The sequence below is a fragment of the Neohortaea acidophila genome, assembly GCF_010093505.1.
Source record: "Neohortaea acidophila strain CBS 113389 unplaced genomic scaffold BDY17scaffold_3, whole genome shotgun sequence".
Lineage (NCBI taxonomy): Eukaryota > Fungi > Ascomycota > Dothideomycetes > Mycosphaerellales > Teratosphaeriaceae > Neohortaea > Neohortaea acidophila.
The window spans coordinates 91,943-110,295 of record NW_022985512.1 but is presented as its reverse complement, the minus strand read 5'-3'; the positions used below and the strand labels follow the sequence as shown (position 1 = coordinate 110,295).

Here is an 18,353-nt window from a genome sequence, read left to right as displayed (position 1 = left end):
CGATGAACGAAGCGGATTCCGAACACTACTTCTTCTGAGTCTGCGCGATGAACTCGACCACATCTCGGCCCCAAGCTTCCTCGGCCGGCAGCCCTGTGCCCAACCCAAGCACCGGGCTGATATGGTTGTGACCTTCTATAGTGTTGACGTGCAGCTTCGATTGCACAGAAGTTGTGCTCCTCCATTCCTTCACAAAGTCCCGTCCAGGTTTGACAATCTCATCCTCGGGATCGAGAGTCGCCGTCATAACCAACACCTCCACCTTACCGAGATCCTCAATGGAGCCCGTCTGTTTGGCCTGCTTCAACAGACCGAACGGACAATCTTGCGACAGCCTGTCTCCGTAGTACGCCTGGAGAATCTCCTTCCGGCTCGCCACCGCCTGTTCGAAATGGTAGGGTGCGCCGACCAAGATGACACCGTGGAGGTTTGCAGCACCAAGCAACTTCTGTCGTCTTGCGGCAAACTGCTCTGCTAGGAGATAGGTGCTTGTGTGGACTGCACCGGCGGAGTTGCCCATGAGGAACAGGTCAAGTGGCTCGTTTGAACTTCCTGAGAAATGTGGGACAAGCCACTCCAGTGCAAGCGCCAGATCCTCACCACCAGAGGGGAACTTTGCATCGTGAGAGATAAGGCGATAATCCACAATCGCCACATGGAACCCCAGATTCTGAGAAAAGTAATGTCCCAAGTTAGCGTACACCAGGCCACCGCAAAAGTCTTTGTTGCTCTTGTCGCCCCGGACGAAGCCCCCGCCGTAGAGGAAGACAAGGAGGGAGTGGCGATTGCCTGTAACGGGCGTGCTGTTCGCAGGCGGGCTGTAGATGTCGAGTTGTTGCCGCGGGTGGGGACCGTAGGCAAAGGTGGTGCATTTGGTTGATCTGATCGCTTCTTCTTGACGGAGCAGCAGGGGCGCGTAGGTCTGGTATGTTGGCATTACTACGTCGCTGATGGCCGTTCCGAGCTGTGGTAGGCGGTCCATTGTGGGCTGGAATGTTGTTTACGGTGCTAAGATGATGTCCGGATGCCAGTCAAGGCCTTCTTGTAATGGATCTCGTGTAATTGAATGTAGGACCGACGAATCCGCTTCCGCAACCCACCTTCAATTGCCGAGCTCTGGTGGGTCGGCCTCGGAGCAGCCGATGTCCACGCGCTCTTGAGCCGGGTGGTCTGGCTGCCGATCCCGAGATGCATGCCCCTCCACCCGCTCTGAAGCCTTATATGTAAAGTAGAGCACCAGCTCTCCGGCGATGCCTTCACACTGCCCCCCAGGAAGACCAATCGCCCATCTCACATAACACGGGTAACTCGCCCATCATGCATTCTACCAATGGCAACAGCAAGCTCGCACCTCTCGAAACCCCGCCAGGCCGGCCGGACGAAGCATACGTCCTGCAATCCCTCTGCGGCGAGCTGATCTACATCCCCTGCTCCAAATCCATCATGCGCCTCGCGGTAACGGGCAAAGAAACCAACGATTCCTTCTGCGTAGTCGGCACGGGGGGCGCGCAAAGCGATCCCATCGGCTTCCACTACCATCGCCAAGCGCACGATGTCTTCCTCTGCATCAAAGGCAACATTAATGTCTGGGCCAATGACCAGTGCCGAACTCTCGGGCCGGGTGACTTCGCCAGCGTGCCTCCGGGCGTCATCCACCAATATCAAATTGTGGGAGATTACACCGAGTTCTTGGGCTTGATTGTTCCCGGCGGGTGGGAGGAGTTCTTTCGTTTCATCGGCGAGCCGTATAACGGGCCTTTGTTCCCTCTCACCGACGACCGGAATGTTTTCCAGGTGCTGATTCCCAAGTTGAAGGCGGCGGCGGAGCAGTTTGATATGGTTCCCGTCCGGGATCATCCGAGTGTCGAACCGCAAGCATGGATTGCAGGCAAAGACGACAACCTTCCTGGCGCTCTGGAGCCGTACTTTCTCCGAGCTGGGACTGGACCACGGCATTTGATTGGAGGGGTTGTGTGCACCACTCTTGCTGGCATGGCGGAGTCCAACGGCCGTTTCTCCATCGCCAGCATCGAGGGCTGCTCTGCACACGAACCAAGCCCGCTGTCCAAGGGGTTGACGTTCGATGAAGTTCACCACGCCTTCTACGTCGTCGACGGAAGTGTGACCTTCAAGCTTGGAAACGAGCAAGTGACCCTGACATCAGGCCAGTCAATCTTTGTCCCTCAAGCACATTCCTTCGCCATCACTTTTGCCAGCCGCTTCGCGAAAGCGTACGTCTTCACCAACGGAGAGGGTCTGCCCGGGTTACTGCGGAAAGCTGGCACTCCCTTTCAGGAAAGCATCCCGCCTGCAAACCCCACGTCTTGGGAGGAGTCAAGGCTGCGCGAGCACGAGTCTTCATTCAAGTTTTCGCTCGCTTCAGCGTAGTTAGATATCTGCCTATTGATAATTGACAAAGAACTTCATGCTCTTCCCGCTTCTCTGATAGACTGGCGAGATCATCCCACTCAGGCCACGCAGCGAGTTCTGCCCCAGTCCTTGCTGGAACAGCCTGTTCGAGCTGTTGCTCGACACAGCGTACTCCAAATGGCAATACGGTGCAAAGTCTGCGCCGGCAAAAGAATATCCGAGCAGATCTCCCTTGCTCACCGTCACATTCGAGCTATTAGATGCAACCACCGTGTCGAAGACGAAGGTGAGTGCCGAGGCATTGTAGCTCGCGCTTCCATATGTCGTCCACTTGTATCTGTGATGAAGGATCAGCTGGATGCAATATCGTATTCAGACGAACGTCTTACTCCGGAGCAGTCAAGTGCTGATAGGAGTTGAATTTGAAGAGCGTCATCGTCAACGGGACGGTCTGCACGCTGCTGGCCACGTTGACCGATACGCTTTTGATGCTTCCGCTTTGACTCGCTTGCCATGTTTGATAGAGAGTGAATTGATCCGAGTCGCACACTGCTTCATACTGTTGCGGGTCAGCCTTTTTCTTCATTTTCAGGCCAGAAATGCTTACGTCTGCAAACATGGGCGAGCCGTCGACCGCTGACGAAGCCACACCTGACGGCAACGAGTCGGATCCGGAGACAAAGCTCACGTTGAACGCAGCAGAAGATGCACAATTGAGATCATGAACGGAGCCATCGGATGCAAACTGCAACGGCTGGAAAATGTGACCGCTGAAACCAGTCCTCGGCCCTCCAGGCACAGACGTCGAATGCCAGATATAGTCAATCGCTTTGTTCTGCGGAGATTGCAGGGGGAGGATGCCCTCCAGTTGCCCATTGCAAGAATAGCCCGAAAGAATCTGTCTATCCCAGGTGGCATTGAGGCTGTTGGCACGGTACATCAAGGCAATCGACCCGTTGCAATACCCGCACGTGTTGCTGGCGAAGACGTAGAACGTGCCATTCTCGGTTACGAAAAAATCAGGTGATTCGGTCTCCTGATCGATGAGGTCCATTGCGGGAGAAGTGACGCGGTAACTCGTGAGGGTGGTATTGGTGTAATCTGGCGTCAACTCGCTGATGTGAAGAGTCTGAAAGATGGGCGGCCAGATGCTGCCGGCGTTGGGAGAGCGGAAGTTCAACACCGAGAAGACAATATACCCTTTTCCGTTAAAGGTCTCCACTGCAAAGTCGGCGGGTTGAAGGCCGTCGAATTGCGGGTCGATAGCGGCAGTTTGATTCAGAAAGGTGAACGGTCCAGAAGGGGAAGTCGATGTCCCCACGATGTATCCCGCGGAGCCAGCATTGGCCCACAAGACATAGGTCTTGCTCTCCGAGTTGAAAACAATATGTGGCCGACCGCAGCCACCGATTGCATCACAGGGACTCGGGGTGGTAGGGTCGTAGAGAAAGCCCTCGTACTTCCAATGCTTCAGGTCGGGAGACGAGTACGATTTGATGCCAAAAGCCGATCCGGTGGTGCTGAAGCTATTGCCATAGAGATAGTAGCTGCCCTGGAAGAGATTGATTTTGGAGCCGTAGGCATCAATCTGGTTGCCATCGACGTCGAAGAGAAAGCGTTGGGTATTTGTCCAGACGATGCTAGATGCTGGAGAAGATGATGCCTCGACACCGCCGCCCAGCAAGGCTGCGCTTAGTAAGAGGAGGGCGGAAGCGGTCCAGTGCATGACGAGACAACGACGATGAGAGTGAGAGAGCAGCGATAGGCAAGTCGAGTGGATTCATTTGCAATGCAGCACTCTATGTATATCTAAGGTACAGGATGCGTGAGATGCCGATGCCTTCAGCCGCATGCATCGTCCGTCATGATCTCGGGGCTGAGGTGAGATGCGGATAAGCCGACCGCCATCATCCCCACACTCCGGCATGCACCCCACACGCGGGGATATTTCAATGAAAGTGACGCATGGAATACATTCAGAAGAACTGATTGGCCTGCATGCCTACGTAGACTATACTCGAATTCCCCTCGTCTTGGTCGCAGATCCTTTTAGCTGGAGGAGGTGGTGTTGAACTCAAACACCCACGCGGTGTACTCATCCACCGACGTCTGGTACACGGGGAACGTCTACAAAGCGTAAGTCAGCACTGCTTGTCCCCAAGGCTTAACAATGGGAAGCGTCTACTTACCACGCTATTCCCGCTATACTGATGCGAGTAAATGCCGCGATTTGTGGGTGCATTTACCTCGCCATACGGGCCGTCGTCGACCAGGCCGTACGTCTGGATGGGCAGCGAACCGGATTCGGGGAGGCCGACGGCAGAAAGGTTGTCGATGGTAATGTACCACGTTCCTTGCTGATTGAGCACACCCGTCAGGGTCTGAACGGTGCCGCCTGCGTTCCCGATCGTGGTGTAGACGTCCATCACGCCGTCGCCGGTTCCGGTCGTGGTGGCGCGGGTTCCTGTCATCATCTTGGTGTACCATTCGTACACCTGGTATTGCCCGTTGGGATAGTACTGCGCAGAGGTGCAATCTGACGTGTTTGTCTTGCCAACTATGCCTGCCATGAAGTCGTAGAGCTGGCATGCACTCAACCAATTGCCGCGCAAGCCATAGGCGTTATAACGCTCCAAACGAGAGATGAACCACGCAGAACCCGCAGAATTTTGTTGGCTTTGCGTCGCATACTCGTTGATGTTGATTTGGCGACTCGGGGCATTGTATTTGGCAAGCAACGTGTTCAGATTGGGAATGTCGGTGCCTGGGTCACCCGGCTCATCATGCCAAGTGTACTGCTCCGGGATGACGTTGTTCGAGACGACGTATTGGATGTAGGTGGTCCACCAGCTGTTCGACGTGCTAGGCTGACTAGCACTGGAAGGGCCAACAATAAGAACGTTGTTAAATGCGCTGTCTGGAAGAAGTCAGAAAAGCCGGCTAGTGGGCGTCAATCGCAAACATACCTTCTCGAATGCGAAGATACGTTCGGTTCCACATGGCCAGATATTGCGCCTGGCTGCGCAACCAGAAGTAACCGCCGTCCGGCCTGTAATTGATTCATTCGTCAGTCTCAACGCCAAACGATATGGAGTTTCTCGGCTTGGCATACTCGTTCCACAAGTCCCAGTCCAAACCATCCGTCATGTCGTTCGCAACGATATCGCTGAGCGCGCGATCGAGGAAATTATCATAGATTGTCCAGTTACCGTCATCGCCAGGCCAGTAGCTGTCCTTGGTAGCATGGTCGGTGCCCCAAAGGTCGTGAGGCAGGACTTGAAATTTGCCGCCAGCCTGGCGGGAAGTCTGGTAATTCTGCAGGGTACCTTGGAATCGCGATTCGTAGCCGGCAAGGGAGGTGATGTAGCCTCCGGTGGGATCCTGCCCGCCACCTGCTCGGCCGTAGATGAAGCCCATACCGGTGTAGAAGCTTTCAGGGATCTGATTGGGGCTTTGATCAAATATGGAAGAGGGCTCCCCGTAGATGAAACCCGCCGCATACCCCGGCGATGTACCGCGGGTGGCTGCAAGATTGACCGTAGCAGTGTTTGAGCTGTCTTGAGCGGTGGCCAATGGAAGGCCAAAGGCCGCGAGGGTCGCGGCGACCGCGGACGCGTGTTTGGAAACCATGACGAAAACGAATGGATGAGTGACTGACTTTGCCACTCTCGAGGGCGAACATTGCTCTTTTATAACATGGAGAGCATGGCATCGCGAGCAGTCGTCGACGACGATCAGTGGAGTTTCGGACGGACGATGCCGGCAATTCGATTTAACGACGCATAGTACGGCCTATGAAATGACACTCGACCAAAAGCGGTGTTGTCGAGTGATCAATATTGCAATGCGGCAAGACGTGATTTGTTGGAAGAATGCAGAGGGCGACTTCAGGCAATTCCCCCGCGTGTCGATCTCTCCCAGCCCCACAAAGCCCCTCCGGGGAAGAGTTTGAGCGTGTGGGGTAGCCTTTTGCAGTATATGCCGCGCGCCGGAGGGGCTGACCTCCGAGACGATGCATACAGTATCCGTGCCATTTGGCTTGTCGACTCCAACGGAACCGCGGCCTGTAGCAATATCGACATGGGAAGTGCCGGCGCAAGCGAAGGCACGTAACGAGCGGATATGGGAAGCAGCGAAAGTGGTCAGACGACTCGTCAAATTAATCCCCTTCGCCCCGGGTAAACTCTTTCCATGCACGCGTCATCTGAAAGACTCCATTCGCGTCGGTGTGGGAAGCAACAAAGTCCCGGTCGTACAGCAGCCGCGTGGAATCCGATTCGAAGTCAAGGAGTGTAGTCAGGTGCCAAGAGTCGTCAAACGTGACCCTCCATTCCCACCACTCCAGGTCTTCGTCATTGTCGTAATCGTGCGACTCGACGGCTTCCTCCCACTCCTCCCGCTCCTCCTCCGTCATCGTGTCGACATCCCTTTCCAAGAGGGGAGAGTACGAGTGACCTATAACGATCGTGCCGTCCCGTCCGCCTCGGGCGTCGAGCAACGCATACACCCCAGGTACCAGATTGGATCCGTTGGGGGTGTCTGGTAGGTGCTTGGTGACGAACTTGCGGATCTGCTCCGAGGTCCAATTGGCGAAGCCCGTGTTGAAGGGAGCTACTGGCGTTTTTGTAGGTTGCAGGTCGAAGGCGCTTTGCTCCGGATTGCGGACGAGCGAGAAGGAGTCGTGTTTAGGCGTCGACAGCAGCGTATCAAGTACCTCTGGGGCGATGTCAGCCGTACAGAAAAGGAGGTAGGTAGCCATTGTGCCGCCCACGAGTCAAAGGATCGGGATGGCCGAGTCAACTCTGCGAAGCACATATAGAGAGACAGTTGTGTCGCAGCCTGGCAGGCAACAGCCGGATTGGCTTTTTCCTTGCGTTTGATCAAACTTACTCCTCCAATACACGCCTTAAATGTATGCACGGAGCTATGCTGAGTATACCTGTCGGATTCCATCTCATCGTTCCTTCGCCCAATGGCTTGATTGTGCAAGTAGTTTCCGACGAATATCGACACTCCGCGAGACCGCCTCACCTCACACTCGGGGCAAAGCTGGACCGAGCATTCTCCGATGCGAACGGACTGATGTCACCCCGAGAAGGCTGAGTGCGAGGTGGCAGATTTCTGCCATCTTCACTGGAGAGATGATTCAAGTCCCGCACATCTCTGTCTATTCGTTTCTCCTCACGGTCTCCGGGAAAGTAGGAACCGCCAGCAGACTCTCCAGCCTACACCCCACGAAATGTCTTTGAACACCGCGATTCGACGCTCTCTTCGTGACTCGGCGACGTCATTCGGCTTCTGGCAAACGTATGTTGGCCTCTACCCGTTTCTAACCCCTTCTCCACTGATGACCATCACCCTAGCCTGCCTTCTTCCGCACTGACAAGAACCGTGCTCCGATCAAGCGCAGCCGTGTCCGGCGGAGCTTTCACGTGGGTAGTGGTAGATGCCGAGCACGGCTTGATAGTCGACAAAGATTACTACGAGGTAGGTCAAACCACCCGTAATACCAGTTTTCTGCTGACGACAATCTAGCTCACGACAGCCGCCGCCTCGGAAGGTGCCAGCCCCATTGTTCGCGTGCCCTGGGGCGAGGAATGGCTCATCAAGCGCGCCCTCGACGCTGGTGCTCATGGCATCGTAACACCAATGTGCCATTCTCCTGTATCAACTTCCTCAACCTCGCCAATGTGACCAATTCTAACATTTATCCCAGGCGGACGCCGCCAAAATCGTCCAATACTGCAAATACCCGCCTTTGGGCAGTCGAGGCTACGGCCCGATGTTCTCCCCACACTCCTTCCCGGCCGCTGACCCCAACAGCGACTACGTTGCAGGGGCGCAGAATGAGTTGATGGTCATCGTCCAGATTGAATCTCGGCCAGGTCTCGAAAGCGTGGAGGAAATCGCCAGAGTGGATGGCATCGACGCTCTTCTCATTGGTGAGCCAATTGAACCATGTCGTTGTGGAATGTGGAGCGTATTGACCCGCGATCAGGCCCATTTGATCTAGCCTTGCAGACCGGGCTGCAGCGAGCTGGTCAGGAACACGAAGCAGCCATCCAGCGCATCTTGAACGCTGCCCACGCCGCCGGCAAGAAATGCGCAATATTTTGTACGCTGCCCTCCTCGTCACATTCATCCATCACGGGCTCTCACTCATCGTTTCGCAGGTACCGATGGAAGTGATGCGAGAACGCGGGTAGTCCAAGGCTTCGACATGGTCTCGGTCAATACCGATGTTGGAGTTCTGGGGAGCGCAATGAGCAAGGAGCTCATCACCGCACGAGACGGCGTAAGCTCCGGCAGTGGCAAGACAAGCGGTGGATACTGATCAGATATCGCCACGAGTATCGCTTCCGCAATCTGCATCATTCCTCCGAGCTGCTCTTCTGCAGATGTTACGTTTCAGCTTTTCTCGAACGTAAGTTGAGCAACGTCCTCTTGTCCAGGCGCATATTATCAAAACTGCCAGACTGCCTCGTACGTCACATAACGGAAGAATCGTTAAGCCAGTCGACGTTGGCATCGAAGAGAAAGTTGGTATTCGTCAGTTCCTGGCCGCCTTGAAACGGGAATGCTGGGTTAATCTGGCTGCCAGTCGCAAGAAGCGATTCATCAGAGATCGGCAATCGAGGGACATTGAAGAAGTCGAAAACGTCCAAGTATTCCAAGGGTAGTTCTGTCGTGGTGGCCCGAATGGGAGTGGATTTGGGCTGTCGGGAGATGAGCAGGTCGAGATCATAGGCGCATCTCCTCATGTCCGCCAAGATTCGGACGCTGGGAGGCGCTTCTCGAGCGTGGCGATCTTCAGCAGGAGAATTGACATGGTCGTGGTATTCATCGAGAACCCTTCTCAGCAAGTTGGCGTAGCGCCCTGCGATGCTCCAGTACCGGCCCAGCAGCTCCAATGTTTCCACAAGTGATGTGATGCAGGGTTTCACTTGGCCCTCGACCGTAGAACCATGTACGAGCAGTAGTCGTGCTGCCACCCAGATGCAGAATGCGGCAGGAGGACCGAGCTTGTCCAGGATGTCGTGGGTCCTGACCACGTCACAGAGCGCGACAATCCCGTCGACGGCATCGAGGCATCGCTGGCTGGCTGAAGGAGAGGGTTGGAAGTGCTGTGATGAATGCGTGGGATACGCTGCGGACTGCGAGAACGGTTATCAGGCTGGTGAATCAGCGAGTCGTGGGACGGATTTGCAGCATACCGAGTGTAGACGGATTGTTGTCCTTGACAGATGACAAGTCAGCAGCGTAACATAATGTTCACACTGCAAACTTACATGTGAAACGTCAGATGCAACAAGACAACCCCGGCGTCAACATGCTGATGACCGTCGGAATAATTCGAATGAAGGACACTTTGATATCTCGCTGGCAAATTGGCCTCCCACGACCGCAGCTTACTGTTGAGCTCCCGGTAATCATGCTGCCATTGTGCAACGTCGGAGCTGGCGGCAATGTTGACGGGTCTGCGCAGGAACAGGTGGATTTTCGACAGGATTCCTACAACCCTGACGTAAAATGCAAACGAGCCCAGGTGTTCATAGTTCTCAGAAGGCTGATCCATCCAGTCCGTGACGACGGCGTGGTTACAGATGAAGAAATCATGGTGGCAAGGCTGTCAACCATCAACCAATGCAGATTGTACGGAGCGCGAGCATACTCACCAATCTGCGGCGTATTTCCTCCTCATTCAACGCAAAGTCGAATGCCGTCGCCGCAGTCGCAAGCCGATCTAACAGGTAGACCGTCCAGAACAAGCGCCGTCGACTTTCCTCCTCGGTGAACGATTCCGGGGATGACAAGATGTTGACTTGAAGAGTCGAGATGGACACGCTCGCGGGAGTGGCAGATGGGCCTACTGCTTCCGTTGCAAGGCCGAGCTGAACGACACTTCTCGCCGCCATGGCCAGAAGATTGAGTGCTGGTGGACCGTTCGAGGTGCCGATCACATCAAGCGCTAAGATGACCTAGGTGCGCATTGTCAGCGTTCGATGGAAAGCATGAAATCTGTCCCGCGTACCATTGCTTGCAGACCTTTGACGGTGCTCGTTTCGACTCCATGTAAGAGCACCTTTTCCTTCGATACGCGATAGTATCGATCTCGTCGGCCTTCGTCCAGTCTGTAATCCTTGCAGTAGCGCAACGTGATGACAACGATAGCATGAAGTAGAATAAACTCGTCCGTTCGTAGTGCAGTCGGATCCGTCAGTAATTGCATTGTTGCAGTTTCATGCAGTAGCGGGAACCAAGGATACACGTGCTCGAAGAAGAGTCGGGTAAGAGTGCAAAGAAGATCATAAGGTGGGAGGTTTTGCTCGTCAAAAGCGGTAGTGTCAACCATGTCGTGCCCATTGACTGTCGCCGTCGAGGAGGTGGTCATGGCGGGAGCTGCAGCAGAAGCATGATGCAGGGCATGCGGATTGCCCTCGTGGTGTGACGACCCATCGAGTGCGCTCTGGAGCGGGAGGCCGTCGGAATTGATCGGCGCCCGGACCAAGAGCTCACCACCCAGTCGATCGACGAGCTGCGCAATCGTGCGTTGCTGTGCTTGCAGGACGCTTTCCAGCCGGTCTACGCGCCCCTCAAGTTCCCTCCCGAAGCCGGCTCGCAGACCTGATAACCCGATCAGCAGTGTCTTCACCCAGACCTGAACTCCCGACAGAGCACACCTGGCTTCCTCCGCGCCGTGTACAGGCAGGTCTGCCCATTCCTCGTGCACCAGCCACATGCCGGGCGTTTTCGATCGCAGCGAACTTTCCGAGACTTGCACGTTTCGCAGCTGGTAGGTCGTGCCGGCGCTCTTCTCCCCGCCGAGATGGGCTGTCTCGCATCGTCGTCGTCATTGGCAATACCTTCGTCCTCCGGCCAAGATCCACCGTCGCTGGCTGCTGACTCCATGGAATGATGCGAGGTGGGCGGCGAAGTAGAGACTGGGCACGGCGATTGTCTTAATCGTGGCCCGACAGCGCCAAGTGCAGCCGAGGTTGGCAAGGCTCACAGATAAGTCTACCACACAAAAAGGCGGTAATTGTTAAGATGACGAATGCAACAAGTACGAAGTGGCTATTGCAGATTAACAAACAGCCCTCCGTCAACCAACAGCTGGGCACCGGTCACGTATGCACTCATATCGCTCGCAAGAAAGATTGCCGGACCAGCCAGGTCTGCCGGCTGCCCAAGACGTCCAAGGGGAATGCGGCCTTCCATATACCGCCGCTTCTCATCATCCGCAAGATCCCCTTCATTCAATTGCGTCCGGATGGTTCCGGGTAGCAAGGCGTTGCAACGGATGTTGTATTTACCTAATGCACACGCCGTGCTTTGCATGAGCGACAGGATTGCGGCTTTGGTAGGAGTGTAATGTGTCTGTCTTGCGCCGCCCACAAGTGCCGATATGGAGGACATTCCGATGATGCTGCCGCCGGGAGGTTTTTGTGTCGCCATTCGTCTCGCAGCGGCCTGGATGGCAAAGAAGGCGCCATTCAAGTTGGTGGATATTGTTTTGTTGACCAAGTCGGGTGCAATGCTGGGATACGATCAGCCTCTTTCCCCAACCCAGCAGAGACAATCGGACTCACGTTAAGAAATCAGCGAACTCGCATATACCCGCATTGCTCACAAACACGTCCAGCCTGTCTCCGAATCTCCCCGCCGTTTGCGTGACTAGATCCTCGCCCGTGTCCGGCTGTGAGATATCTCCCGGAACTGCGACCAAGGCATCCGCAGCATCCCCAACCTCTTGAACGAGGCTTTCGTAAAGCTGGGCCGACTTTCCATCCGGAAAGTGATTGACTGCCACTCGAGCGCCGTGCCGAAGGTATTCAATCGCGATCGCTCGACCGATTCCCGTCACGCCGCCGGTGATGATTGCCACCTTTCCCTCCAGGAGCTTCGCCATTCGACAGCACGGTGTCACGTCGACTGTGCAAGGCCTTTCCGTTGCCCGAATCTGTGTCGGTGAAAATCATCAAATACGTCCAAAAGGCGGCGTATTCGTTCAAATGCCGACAAGCCCTGCCAATAAAAGTCCCACTTCGCCTCGGGGTATTGATGCACCGAGGGGGCGGAAGTCGGCGAGGCTGTCGGCGCATCGCACTCCGCCTCGATGCTCTTCTTTAATTCAACCTTGCCGCCTCTCCTCAATCGTCTTCACCACTAACACACTCCACCTCGCGATCTCCGACCATGCCTGCATTCCCCCGCATCAAAAAGATCAAAACCTTCGTAGTCGAGGGTGTCGGCTCCGGCGGCGACTACCACAATGTCGCCACGGGGCATTGGCTGATCGACTCGAAAATCTCCACGCCCATGTCGCAGTACGAGGACTATCGCTCCTCCCGCACGACCTGGGGCATCAACGTCTTACGATCCTTCTGCGTTGAGATTGAGGCGACGGATGGGACGAAGGGGTTTGCGACTGGCTTTGGAGGGCCGCCTGCTTGTTGGTTGGTTGCGGAGCATTTTGAACGCTTCCTTATTGGAAAAGGTAATACTCCTCCTAATGAAGACCTGCCGACGCAGCCACTAACTGGAGTCTAACAGATCCCAGAGACACGAACAACCTCTTTGAACAAATGTATCGGGCGTCCATGTTCTACGGCCGAAAAGGACTCGCCGTCGCTGTCATCTCCGTCATCGACCTGGCAATCTGGGACCTGCTGGGCAAGATCCGCAACGAACCAGTCTACAAGATGATTGGGGGTGCCACCCGGTCGAGACTCGACTTTTACTGCACCGGCCCGGAACCCGCGGCGGCCAAGTCGATGGGATTCATTGGTGCCAAGGTCCCGCTCCCATATGGACTCGGGGAGGGAGTTCAAGGCATGCGGAAGAATGTTGAGTTCCTCACCAAGCATCGAGAGTCGGTCGGCCCCGATTTCCCACTTCGAGTAGACTGCTACATGAGTCTCAATGTTCCCTACACCATCGAGTTGGTCGAGAAATGCAAACATCTGGACATTGACTGGTGGGAGGAGTGTTTGTCGCCAGATGATTTTGATGGCCACGCACTGTTGAAACGCGCACACCCAACCGTCAAATTCACCACCGGCGAACACGAATTTTCCAAATACGGCTTCCGGAAGCTCGTCGAAGGGCGAAACATTGACATTCTCCAACCAGATGTCATGTGGGTAGGCGGCATGACCGAACTCCTAAAGATCTCCGCCATGGCTTCCGCATACGACATTCCCATCGTCCCACACGCTAGCGGACCGTATAGTTACCACTTCGTGGTGTCACAACCCAACAGCCCCTTCCAGGAGTATCTCGCAAACTCTCCGGACGGAAAATCGGTTGTCCCAGTCTTTGGGGACCTCTTCCTCAATGAGCCCGTCCCGCACAACGGCTTCTTGGATGTGTCGGCCTTAGACAAGCCGGGTTTTGGACTTGAGCTTAATCCTCGCGCAAATCTGAGGGAAGCCAGCGAGATCTGGAGTCCTGCTGTGATGAGACCTCTCAAGAGCGATAGTACCGAGGAGAAGCTTGTGAGCAGACAGTAGTCGATAGCGTGTATTAGTAGTGCATCGGAGGATGTTATTGAAGGACGCTAAATGATTGGCATCTAGTCTTTGATTATGCTCTCACTTCCGATCCCAGTTTCTCATCAGCAGGTGGCGGTGGGAGGGTGTCCTGGATGGACTCGACCTGACGACGTTAGCTTTACGGTGGTCATATTCACAGACCAGAATGTCTCGTACCTTCTTCTCTTCTTGCGGTCGTATCAACGCCTGCTCGCCCTTGTCCGGATCGGCGTACAGGTTGACCTCAGGGTCCTCCATTGCAGCATATCGCGCATTTTCCCACGCGTACCATCGTTCGGTCAGAACATGCTTGATACCGCCAAGGGTGACGTTGAGCTGTAGCGAAGGGTCAGACGCAATTCCACAGTCAAATGCACTCGCGCATCCTCACCTCTCTCCTCCGCTTCTTACTCTCCTCCTCGCCATACAAATTCCCAATCCTCTCCTTCTCCGCCTCGAAAGTGGCCAAGCGATTCCGATCCTTCAAACAAACCCACCACAGCCTCCACAAATCATCCCAATCCTTGCGCCGCAACTCCGCCACCGTCCATCCGCGCCCATGCGCCGAGATCTCCACGGGCGTTGCCAAGCTGTTCTTCTCCTGGCCGAAAAACTCCCACAGTCCGTGGTCCTCATCGACTTCCACGGCGCTGCGCAGGCGAGGGTCTAGTACCGGCTGGGGGATATTCGCAATATCTTTCTTGACGCGTTTGGCGAAGCGCGTGGTCACTTTTCGACGGAGGGGCGAGATGCCACGGTTCGGGTTGCCATCTTTGCGGGCTTGAGGAGATGGAGAAGAGGAGAAGGTCGCACGTTGGATGGTGGTGAAGGCTGGGAGGAGAAAAGGCGGCGGAAGAGTGGATGGATGAGGTTGCACGGCAAGCCTAAAGGCGCCGGCGAGGAGGGAGCGAGACGTACAATGCATGGCGATGTGCATTGGAGGTGAAAGGGATGAAAGTTGAAGCGCAAAAGAGTTTGGGAGAGCCAAAGTCTTGGCAACGGTCGGGCATCTGCGCTTCAACTTCACTCCATCCATCAAGATGTCCGAGACGTCCGCGGAGAGACGGCAAGACTCAATAAGTAGAATGCGCCTGTAATAAACGACCCTCCATGTCTTACCTCGCGGACCAGCTCAAGGAACAAGGCAACGATGCCTTCCGGCGAGGCGACTACACCGCAGCCAACGATCTCTACACCGAAGCCGTGCAAAAGTACTCCCGCAACCCCCTCATCTTCACGAACCGCGCCAACGTCCGCCTTAAACTTCAGCGCTGGGAAGATGCGGTGAACGACTGTCTCAAAAGCATCGAAATCCTCGGCCCCAACGCCCAAAATCACAAGGCTTTCTACTTTCTCGCCCAGGCGCAGCTGGCTCTCAATCACCCGCATGAAGCACTGGCGTCTGCATTGACGGCATACGAACAGGTGCTTCACCCTCAACCGGCGGCCAAAATTTCCCCCAAGGATCTCGAGACTTTCTCCGCATTCGTGCTTCGCTGCAAGAAAGCCAAGTTTGCCGTGCTCGATCGAGATCGGCTGCGACGACAAGGCGAGCTTCGTGCGGAGCTGGAGGACGGTCTGGAAGCCAGCAAGCAAAGAGATCTAGAAGACATCTCTCGTCGACTGCACAGCTCGCATCTCGGACAGATAGAAGCGACCGAGCGGCGGCAAGACGTCGAGGCAGCGTACGAGAAGAAGTTTGCCGACCTGCGAGCCTTGTTCGCCGTGAACACGTCAAACAAGCCACGGGAAATTCCCGACCACGTTGTCGACATGATTACTTTTGAACCGATGCACGATCCCGTCATTACGAAGAACGGCCATTCCTATGAGCGATCAACCATTATTGAGCATTTGAAGCGCACACCCACGGATCCACTCACGAGAGAGCCACTCACGATTGATGAACTGAGAAGTAATTATGGACTAAAGGCGGCTTGCGAAGAGTGTGTATCTTATCTCCCTTGCTACCCCGCTACCATCTAACATGATCAGATTCTGGGACGGCGGAGCAAGCGAATGGATCACCGACTGGTAACTACGCAATGCCCAACTCCTTGTAGAATGCCTCGGGACTCGGCTTCCTCCCCAGAAATTCCTCCAGCGTCTGCATTTCATCCTGGCTGCCGCCCTTCTCCAACACAGTATGCCGGTACCGTCGCCCTTCCTTCCCATTCATTGGATCCTTCTTGAATACCGAATAGAACATATCAGCGGAATATACCTGGCTCGAGAGATAGCCATAGTATCCCGCATCATACCCGCCGATCAAATGTCCAAACGTCGCTTCTCCATGGCCCCAGTCATCATTCGCGCCCAACACCTCCGGTCCATCCATCTTGCTAATGTCCTTGCGCAAACGATTGAAGGTCGCCGAGGCGTCGAGCTTGGTGATGGCGGCGTGCGAGCTGGGCTCGTGGACGGTCATGTCGAAGATGCCGAAATGGAGCTGGCGGAGGTTGAAGATGGCGTCGTTGACGTGTTGCGTGCGGACGACGCTCTGGATGAGATCGTCGGGCATCTGTTCCGGTGGCTGTTGCTCGCCTTCTGCTGCGCTGGCCTTCCATGCCTCGCGGTATTCCGGTGTTAGATACGACCAGTGCTTCGACAGGGACCTCAGCTGCGAAGGTGTCCAGCACCAATTCTCCAGCATTTGGCTGGGAGCTTCGACAAAGTCGCGGACGACGGATGTGCCATGGAAGCGAGAATATGTCGTCTTGGACACGAGATCGTGGATGCCGTGTCCCAACTCGTGGAAGAGGGTGACGACTTCATCGTGCTTGAGCAGCGACGGTTTCTTGGGCGTAGCCTTGCTGAAATTGCAGACGAGGGCGGTGGCTGGATATCGTCGTGTACCATTGGCATTGATGAAGCCGGGTTGAATGTTGAAGTTGGCGGCATGGCCGTACTTGCCATCCCGGGGGTGCAGGTCCAGATACAGATATCCCACAAATTCGCTCCCCTGCTCTTCATCATCCCAGACGGAGAAGAGGTGGACATCGGGATGCCAGACAATGTCCTCACCACGTCCCGTCTCGCTGAGATCTGCGCGATCTTTCCCTTCGACTCGCACAAACACGAGCCCGAACAGCTGTTCGAAGATGTTGAGCATGCCCTCGATGGATGTGGAAAGAGGGAAGTACTCGGCAATGCGATTCTGATCGAGTTGATAGTATCGTTCCAGCATGAGCGTGTCGTAGAAGCGGTAGTCCCACAGGAAGTAGTTGTCGGCGCTGCCCGTCTCGTCCTGTTTGAGCTTCTTCAACGCCTCAATCTCCTTTAGTCCAGCGGGTGCCAGTCGAACACGGAGATCACCGAGGAAGTCGTCCACAGTCTTGGGGGTCTTGGCCATCTTATCTTCAACGCGGAAGGTTGCATGATTGGGGTAGCCGAGTAGTCTGGCAGCCTCGTCTCGCAAGATCAGCGCTTCCTTGAACAATTCGACGTTCTGATTGCACTTGTTCTCGTTCGCGATGAAGACTTTGTGGCGCGTTTCGGCGTTCTTGCAGTACTTTTGGAGGGGGAGGTAGTCGGGGTATTTGAAGGTCAGCCACAGCTTGCCCGCATTCTCGTTCTCGCCTTTCTTGAGGCCTTCGATGACATCTTGCGGAACACCCTCGAGCTCTTCCGGAGCGAGCCACAACCCGCCCTGCTCTTCATTCAAGTTCTTCTGAAATGTGATGCTCAAGTCGGATAGCCGCTTCTTGATGGCTTTGAAGCGGTCACGATCGGGTCCTTGTGGAATCCCCAGGCCCATCTTGATGTAGTCTTTATGCTCTTTCTCCAGCAATCGCCGACTTTCCGCATCCAAACTCTGGTCATCCTTTTGCTTTTTGAAAGCCGCATCAACCAGCTGGAAAATGTCGTCGCGCATGCTACTCTCGATGAAGAAATCGTCCATCTTTTTCTCCGCTTCCGTGCTCGCATCGCGAAGAGCGGGATCGGTACTGACGGCCTGGTAGAAGCCGACAATGTGACTCTCCAAGCTCATCTCGTTCGTGTCTTGCGCAAACGGCAGGAGGACGTTTTTGAAGTCGGCGTTGGAAAGCGAGACATCCTTCACCACACGATCCTGCAGCGCTTGGTTCCGATCCAATAGTCGCTGCGTCGACTCCATCAACCCCTGAGGAGTGTGGGTGAAGAGGGGAGGCGACTGAGGCGGCTTCTTCAGCTTCTGCGGCGCCATGGCTGTGGTGGTGATTGGTCTTTGATAGGGAGTGAATTTGACGATGCTGCTGAAGGGAGCCTTGGGCACCACGAGCTGGGACAAGTAGTGGCCGAAGCGGGGGAGGGAATGGTAGAGCGCCACGACGACGAGGAGGCAGAAGAGCCAGAGGATGAAGGGACGGCGAAAGAACGATGTGTTTCTTCCTTTAGGAGCCACTTTGATGAAGGGTGGAGGGGGTTCAATCACAAGAGTGATTGTGATGGCTTCAATGGAGCCGGTGG

At 55.2% G+C, this 18,353-nt stretch overlaps 12 protein-coding genes across 12 annotated transcripts; 4 read left to right on the top strand and 8 right to left on the bottom strand.

Annotated features, from left to right (window-relative positions):
• Window positions 1-25: 25 nt before the first annotated feature.
• BDY17DRAFT_321776 (Alpha/Beta hydrolase protein) lies at window positions 26-982 on the bottom strand (the record flags this gene model as incomplete). The annotated part of the gene is made up of 1 exon (XM_033736690.1): window positions 26-982. One exon carries the CDS (start codon window positions 980-982, stop codon window positions 26-28), a length of 957 nt encoding a protein of 318 aa, XP_033591451.1.
• A 196-nt stretch (window positions 983-1,178) lies between these two features.
• BDY17DRAFT_292540 (RmlC-like cupin domain-containing protein) lies at window positions 1,179-2,423 on the top strand. The gene has a single exon (XM_033732841.1). It carries the CDS (start codon window positions 1,318-1,320, stop codon window positions 2,386-2,388), a length of 1,071 nt encoding a protein of 356 aa, XP_033591450.1. The 5' UTR covers window positions 1,179-1,317; the 3' UTR covers window positions 2,389-2,423.
• Window positions 2,424-2,468: 45 nt separating this feature from the next.
• Window positions 2,469-4,159, bottom strand: BDY17DRAFT_343827 (glycosyl hydrolase; the record flags this gene model as incomplete). The annotated part of the gene is made up of 4 exons (XM_033738048.1): window positions 2,978-4,159; window positions 2,760-2,929; window positions 2,558-2,707; window positions 2,469-2,502 (listed from the first exon to the last, which is right to left on the bottom strand). The coding sequence occupies exons 1-4, from the start codon at window positions 4,094-4,096 to the stop codon at window positions 2,469-2,471; spliced, it is 1,473 nt and encodes a 490-aa protein (XP_033591449.1). The 5' UTR covers window positions 4,097-4,159.
• Window positions 4,160-4,419: 260 nt separating this feature from the next.
• On the bottom strand, window positions 4,420-6,000 carry BDY17DRAFT_321773 (glycoside hydrolase superfamily; the record flags this gene model as incomplete). Its single annotated transcript, XM_033736689.1, has 4 exons — window positions 4,420-4,497; window positions 4,560-5,287; window positions 5,337-5,419; window positions 5,483-6,000. The coding sequence occupies 4 exons, from the start codon at window positions 5,998-6,000 to the stop codon at window positions 4,420-4,422; spliced, it is 1,407 nt and encodes a 468-aa protein (XP_033591448.1).
• Window positions 6,001-6,264: 264 nt separating this feature from the next.
• On the bottom strand, window positions 6,265-7,218 carry BDY17DRAFT_92918 (uncharacterized protein). The gene has a single exon (XM_033738840.1). It carries the CDS (start codon window positions 7,127-7,129, stop codon window positions 6,530-6,532), a length of 600 nt encoding a protein of 199 aa, XP_033591447.1. The 5' UTR covers window positions 7,130-7,218; the 3' UTR covers window positions 6,265-6,529.
• Window positions 7,219-7,609: 391 nt separating this feature from the next.
• Window positions 7,610-8,704, top strand: BDY17DRAFT_321771 (2,4-dihydroxyhept-2-ene-1,7-dioic acid aldolase; the record flags this gene model as incomplete). The annotated part of the gene is made up of 6 exons (XM_033736688.1): window positions 7,610-7,677; window positions 7,734-7,857; window positions 7,906-8,034; window positions 8,087-8,312; window positions 8,369-8,485; window positions 8,544-8,704. 6 exons carry the CDS (start codon window positions 7,610-7,612, stop codon window positions 8,702-8,704), a joined length of 825 nt encoding a protein of 274 aa, XP_033591446.1.
• A 154-nt stretch (window positions 8,705-8,858) lies between these two features.
• Window positions 8,859-11,280, bottom strand: BDY17DRAFT_247149 (fungal-specific transcription factor domain-containing protein; the record flags this gene model as incomplete). Its single annotated transcript, XM_033730795.1, has 6 exons — window positions 8,859-9,524; window positions 9,585-9,606; window positions 9,660-9,997; window positions 10,047-10,349; window positions 10,403-10,995; window positions 11,052-11,280. The coding sequence occupies 6 exons, from the start codon at window positions 11,278-11,280 to the stop codon at window positions 8,859-8,861; spliced, it is 2,151 nt and encodes a 716-aa protein (XP_033591445.1).
• A 97-nt stretch (window positions 11,281-11,377) lies between these two features.
• BDY17DRAFT_262542 (uncharacterized protein) lies at window positions 11,378-12,483 on the bottom strand. Its single transcript, XM_033731863.1, has 2 exons — window positions 11,961-12,483; window positions 11,378-11,908 (listed from the first exon to the last, which is right to left on the bottom strand). The coding sequence occupies exons 1-2, from the start codon at window positions 12,278-12,280 to the stop codon at window positions 11,446-11,448; spliced, it is 783 nt and encodes a 260-aa protein (XP_033591444.1). The 5' UTR covers window positions 12,281-12,483; the 3' UTR covers window positions 11,378-11,445.
• Window position 12,484: 1 nt separating this feature from the next.
• BDY17DRAFT_343822 (L-rhamnoate dehydratase-like protein) lies at window positions 12,485-13,886 on the top strand (the record flags this gene model as incomplete). The annotated part of the gene is made up of 2 exons (XM_033738047.1): window positions 12,485-12,868; window positions 12,925-13,886. The coding sequence occupies exons 1-2, from the start codon at window positions 12,568-12,570 to the stop codon at window positions 13,881-13,883; spliced, it is 1,260 nt and encodes a 419-aa protein (XP_033591443.1). The 5' UTR covers window positions 12,485-12,567.
• A 1-nt stretch (window position 13,887) lies between these two features.
• Window positions 13,888-14,862, bottom strand: BDY17DRAFT_292525 (mitochondrial 39-S ribosomal protein L47 (MRP-L47)-domain-containing protein). Its single transcript, XM_033732840.1, has 3 exons — window positions 14,296-14,862; window positions 14,082-14,240; window positions 13,888-14,028 (listed from the first exon to the last, which is right to left on the bottom strand). Exons 1-3 carry the CDS (start codon window positions 14,839-14,841, stop codon window positions 13,957-13,959), a joined length of 777 nt encoding a protein of 258 aa, XP_033591442.1. The 5' UTR covers window positions 14,842-14,862; the 3' UTR covers window positions 13,888-13,956.
• A 152-nt stretch (window positions 14,863-15,014) lies between these two features.
• Window positions 15,015-15,890, top strand: BDY17DRAFT_321767 (uncharacterized protein; the record flags this gene model as incomplete). The annotated part of the gene is made up of 1 exon (XM_033736687.1): window positions 15,015-15,890. The coding sequence occupies one exon, from the start codon at window positions 15,015-15,017 to the stop codon at window positions 15,888-15,890; it is 876 nt and encodes a 291-aa protein (XP_033591441.1).
• Window positions 15,834-18,341, bottom strand: BDY17DRAFT_292521 (peptidase family M3-domain-containing protein). The gene has a single exon (XM_033732839.1). It carries the CDS (start codon window positions 18,088-18,090, stop codon window positions 15,943-15,945), a length of 2,148 nt encoding a protein of 715 aa, XP_033591440.1. The 5' UTR covers window positions 18,091-18,341; the 3' UTR covers window positions 15,834-15,942.
• Between the last annotated feature and the right edge of the window lie 12 nt (window positions 18,342-18,353).

What these genes read in the sequence shown, in the direction of transcription:
- BDY17DRAFT_92918 (XM_033738840.1), bottom strand. Translation starts at nt 7,129, where the DNA reads ATGGCTACCTACCTCCTTTTCTGTACGGCTGACATCGCCCCAGAGGTA.
- BDY17DRAFT_292540 (XM_033732841.1), top strand. Translation starts at nt 1,318, where the DNA reads ATGCATTCTACCAATGGCAACAGCAAGCTCGCACCTCTCGAAACCCCG.
- BDY17DRAFT_262542 (XM_033731863.1), bottom strand. Translation starts at nt 12,280, where the DNA reads ATGGCGAAGCTCCTGGAGGGAAAGGTGGCAATCATCACCGGCGGCGTG. An exon ending in GAGTTCGCTGATTTCTTAAC is followed by an intron (nt 11,909 to 11,960) that starts GTGAGTCCGATT and finishes ATCGTATCCCAG; the next exon opens with CATTGCACCCGACTTGGTCA.
- BDY17DRAFT_292525 (XM_033732840.1), bottom strand. Translation starts at nt 14,841, where the DNA reads ATGCACATCGCCATGCATTGTACGTCTCGCTCCCTCCTCGCCGGCGCC. An exon ending in GTAAGAAGCGGAGGAGAGAG is followed by an intron (nt 14,241 to 14,295) that starts GTGAGGATGCGC and finishes CCTTCGCTACAG; the next exon opens with CTCAACGTCACCCTTGGCGG. An exon ending in GACCGCAAGAAGAGAAGAAG is followed by an intron (nt 14,029 to 14,081) that starts GTACGAGACATT and finishes TAACGTCGTCAG; the next exon opens with GTCGAGTCCATCCAGGACAC.
- BDY17DRAFT_292521 (XM_033732839.1), bottom strand. Translation starts at nt 18,090, where the DNA reads ATGGCGCCGCAGAAGCTGAAGAAGCCGCCTCAGTCGCCTCCCCTCTTC.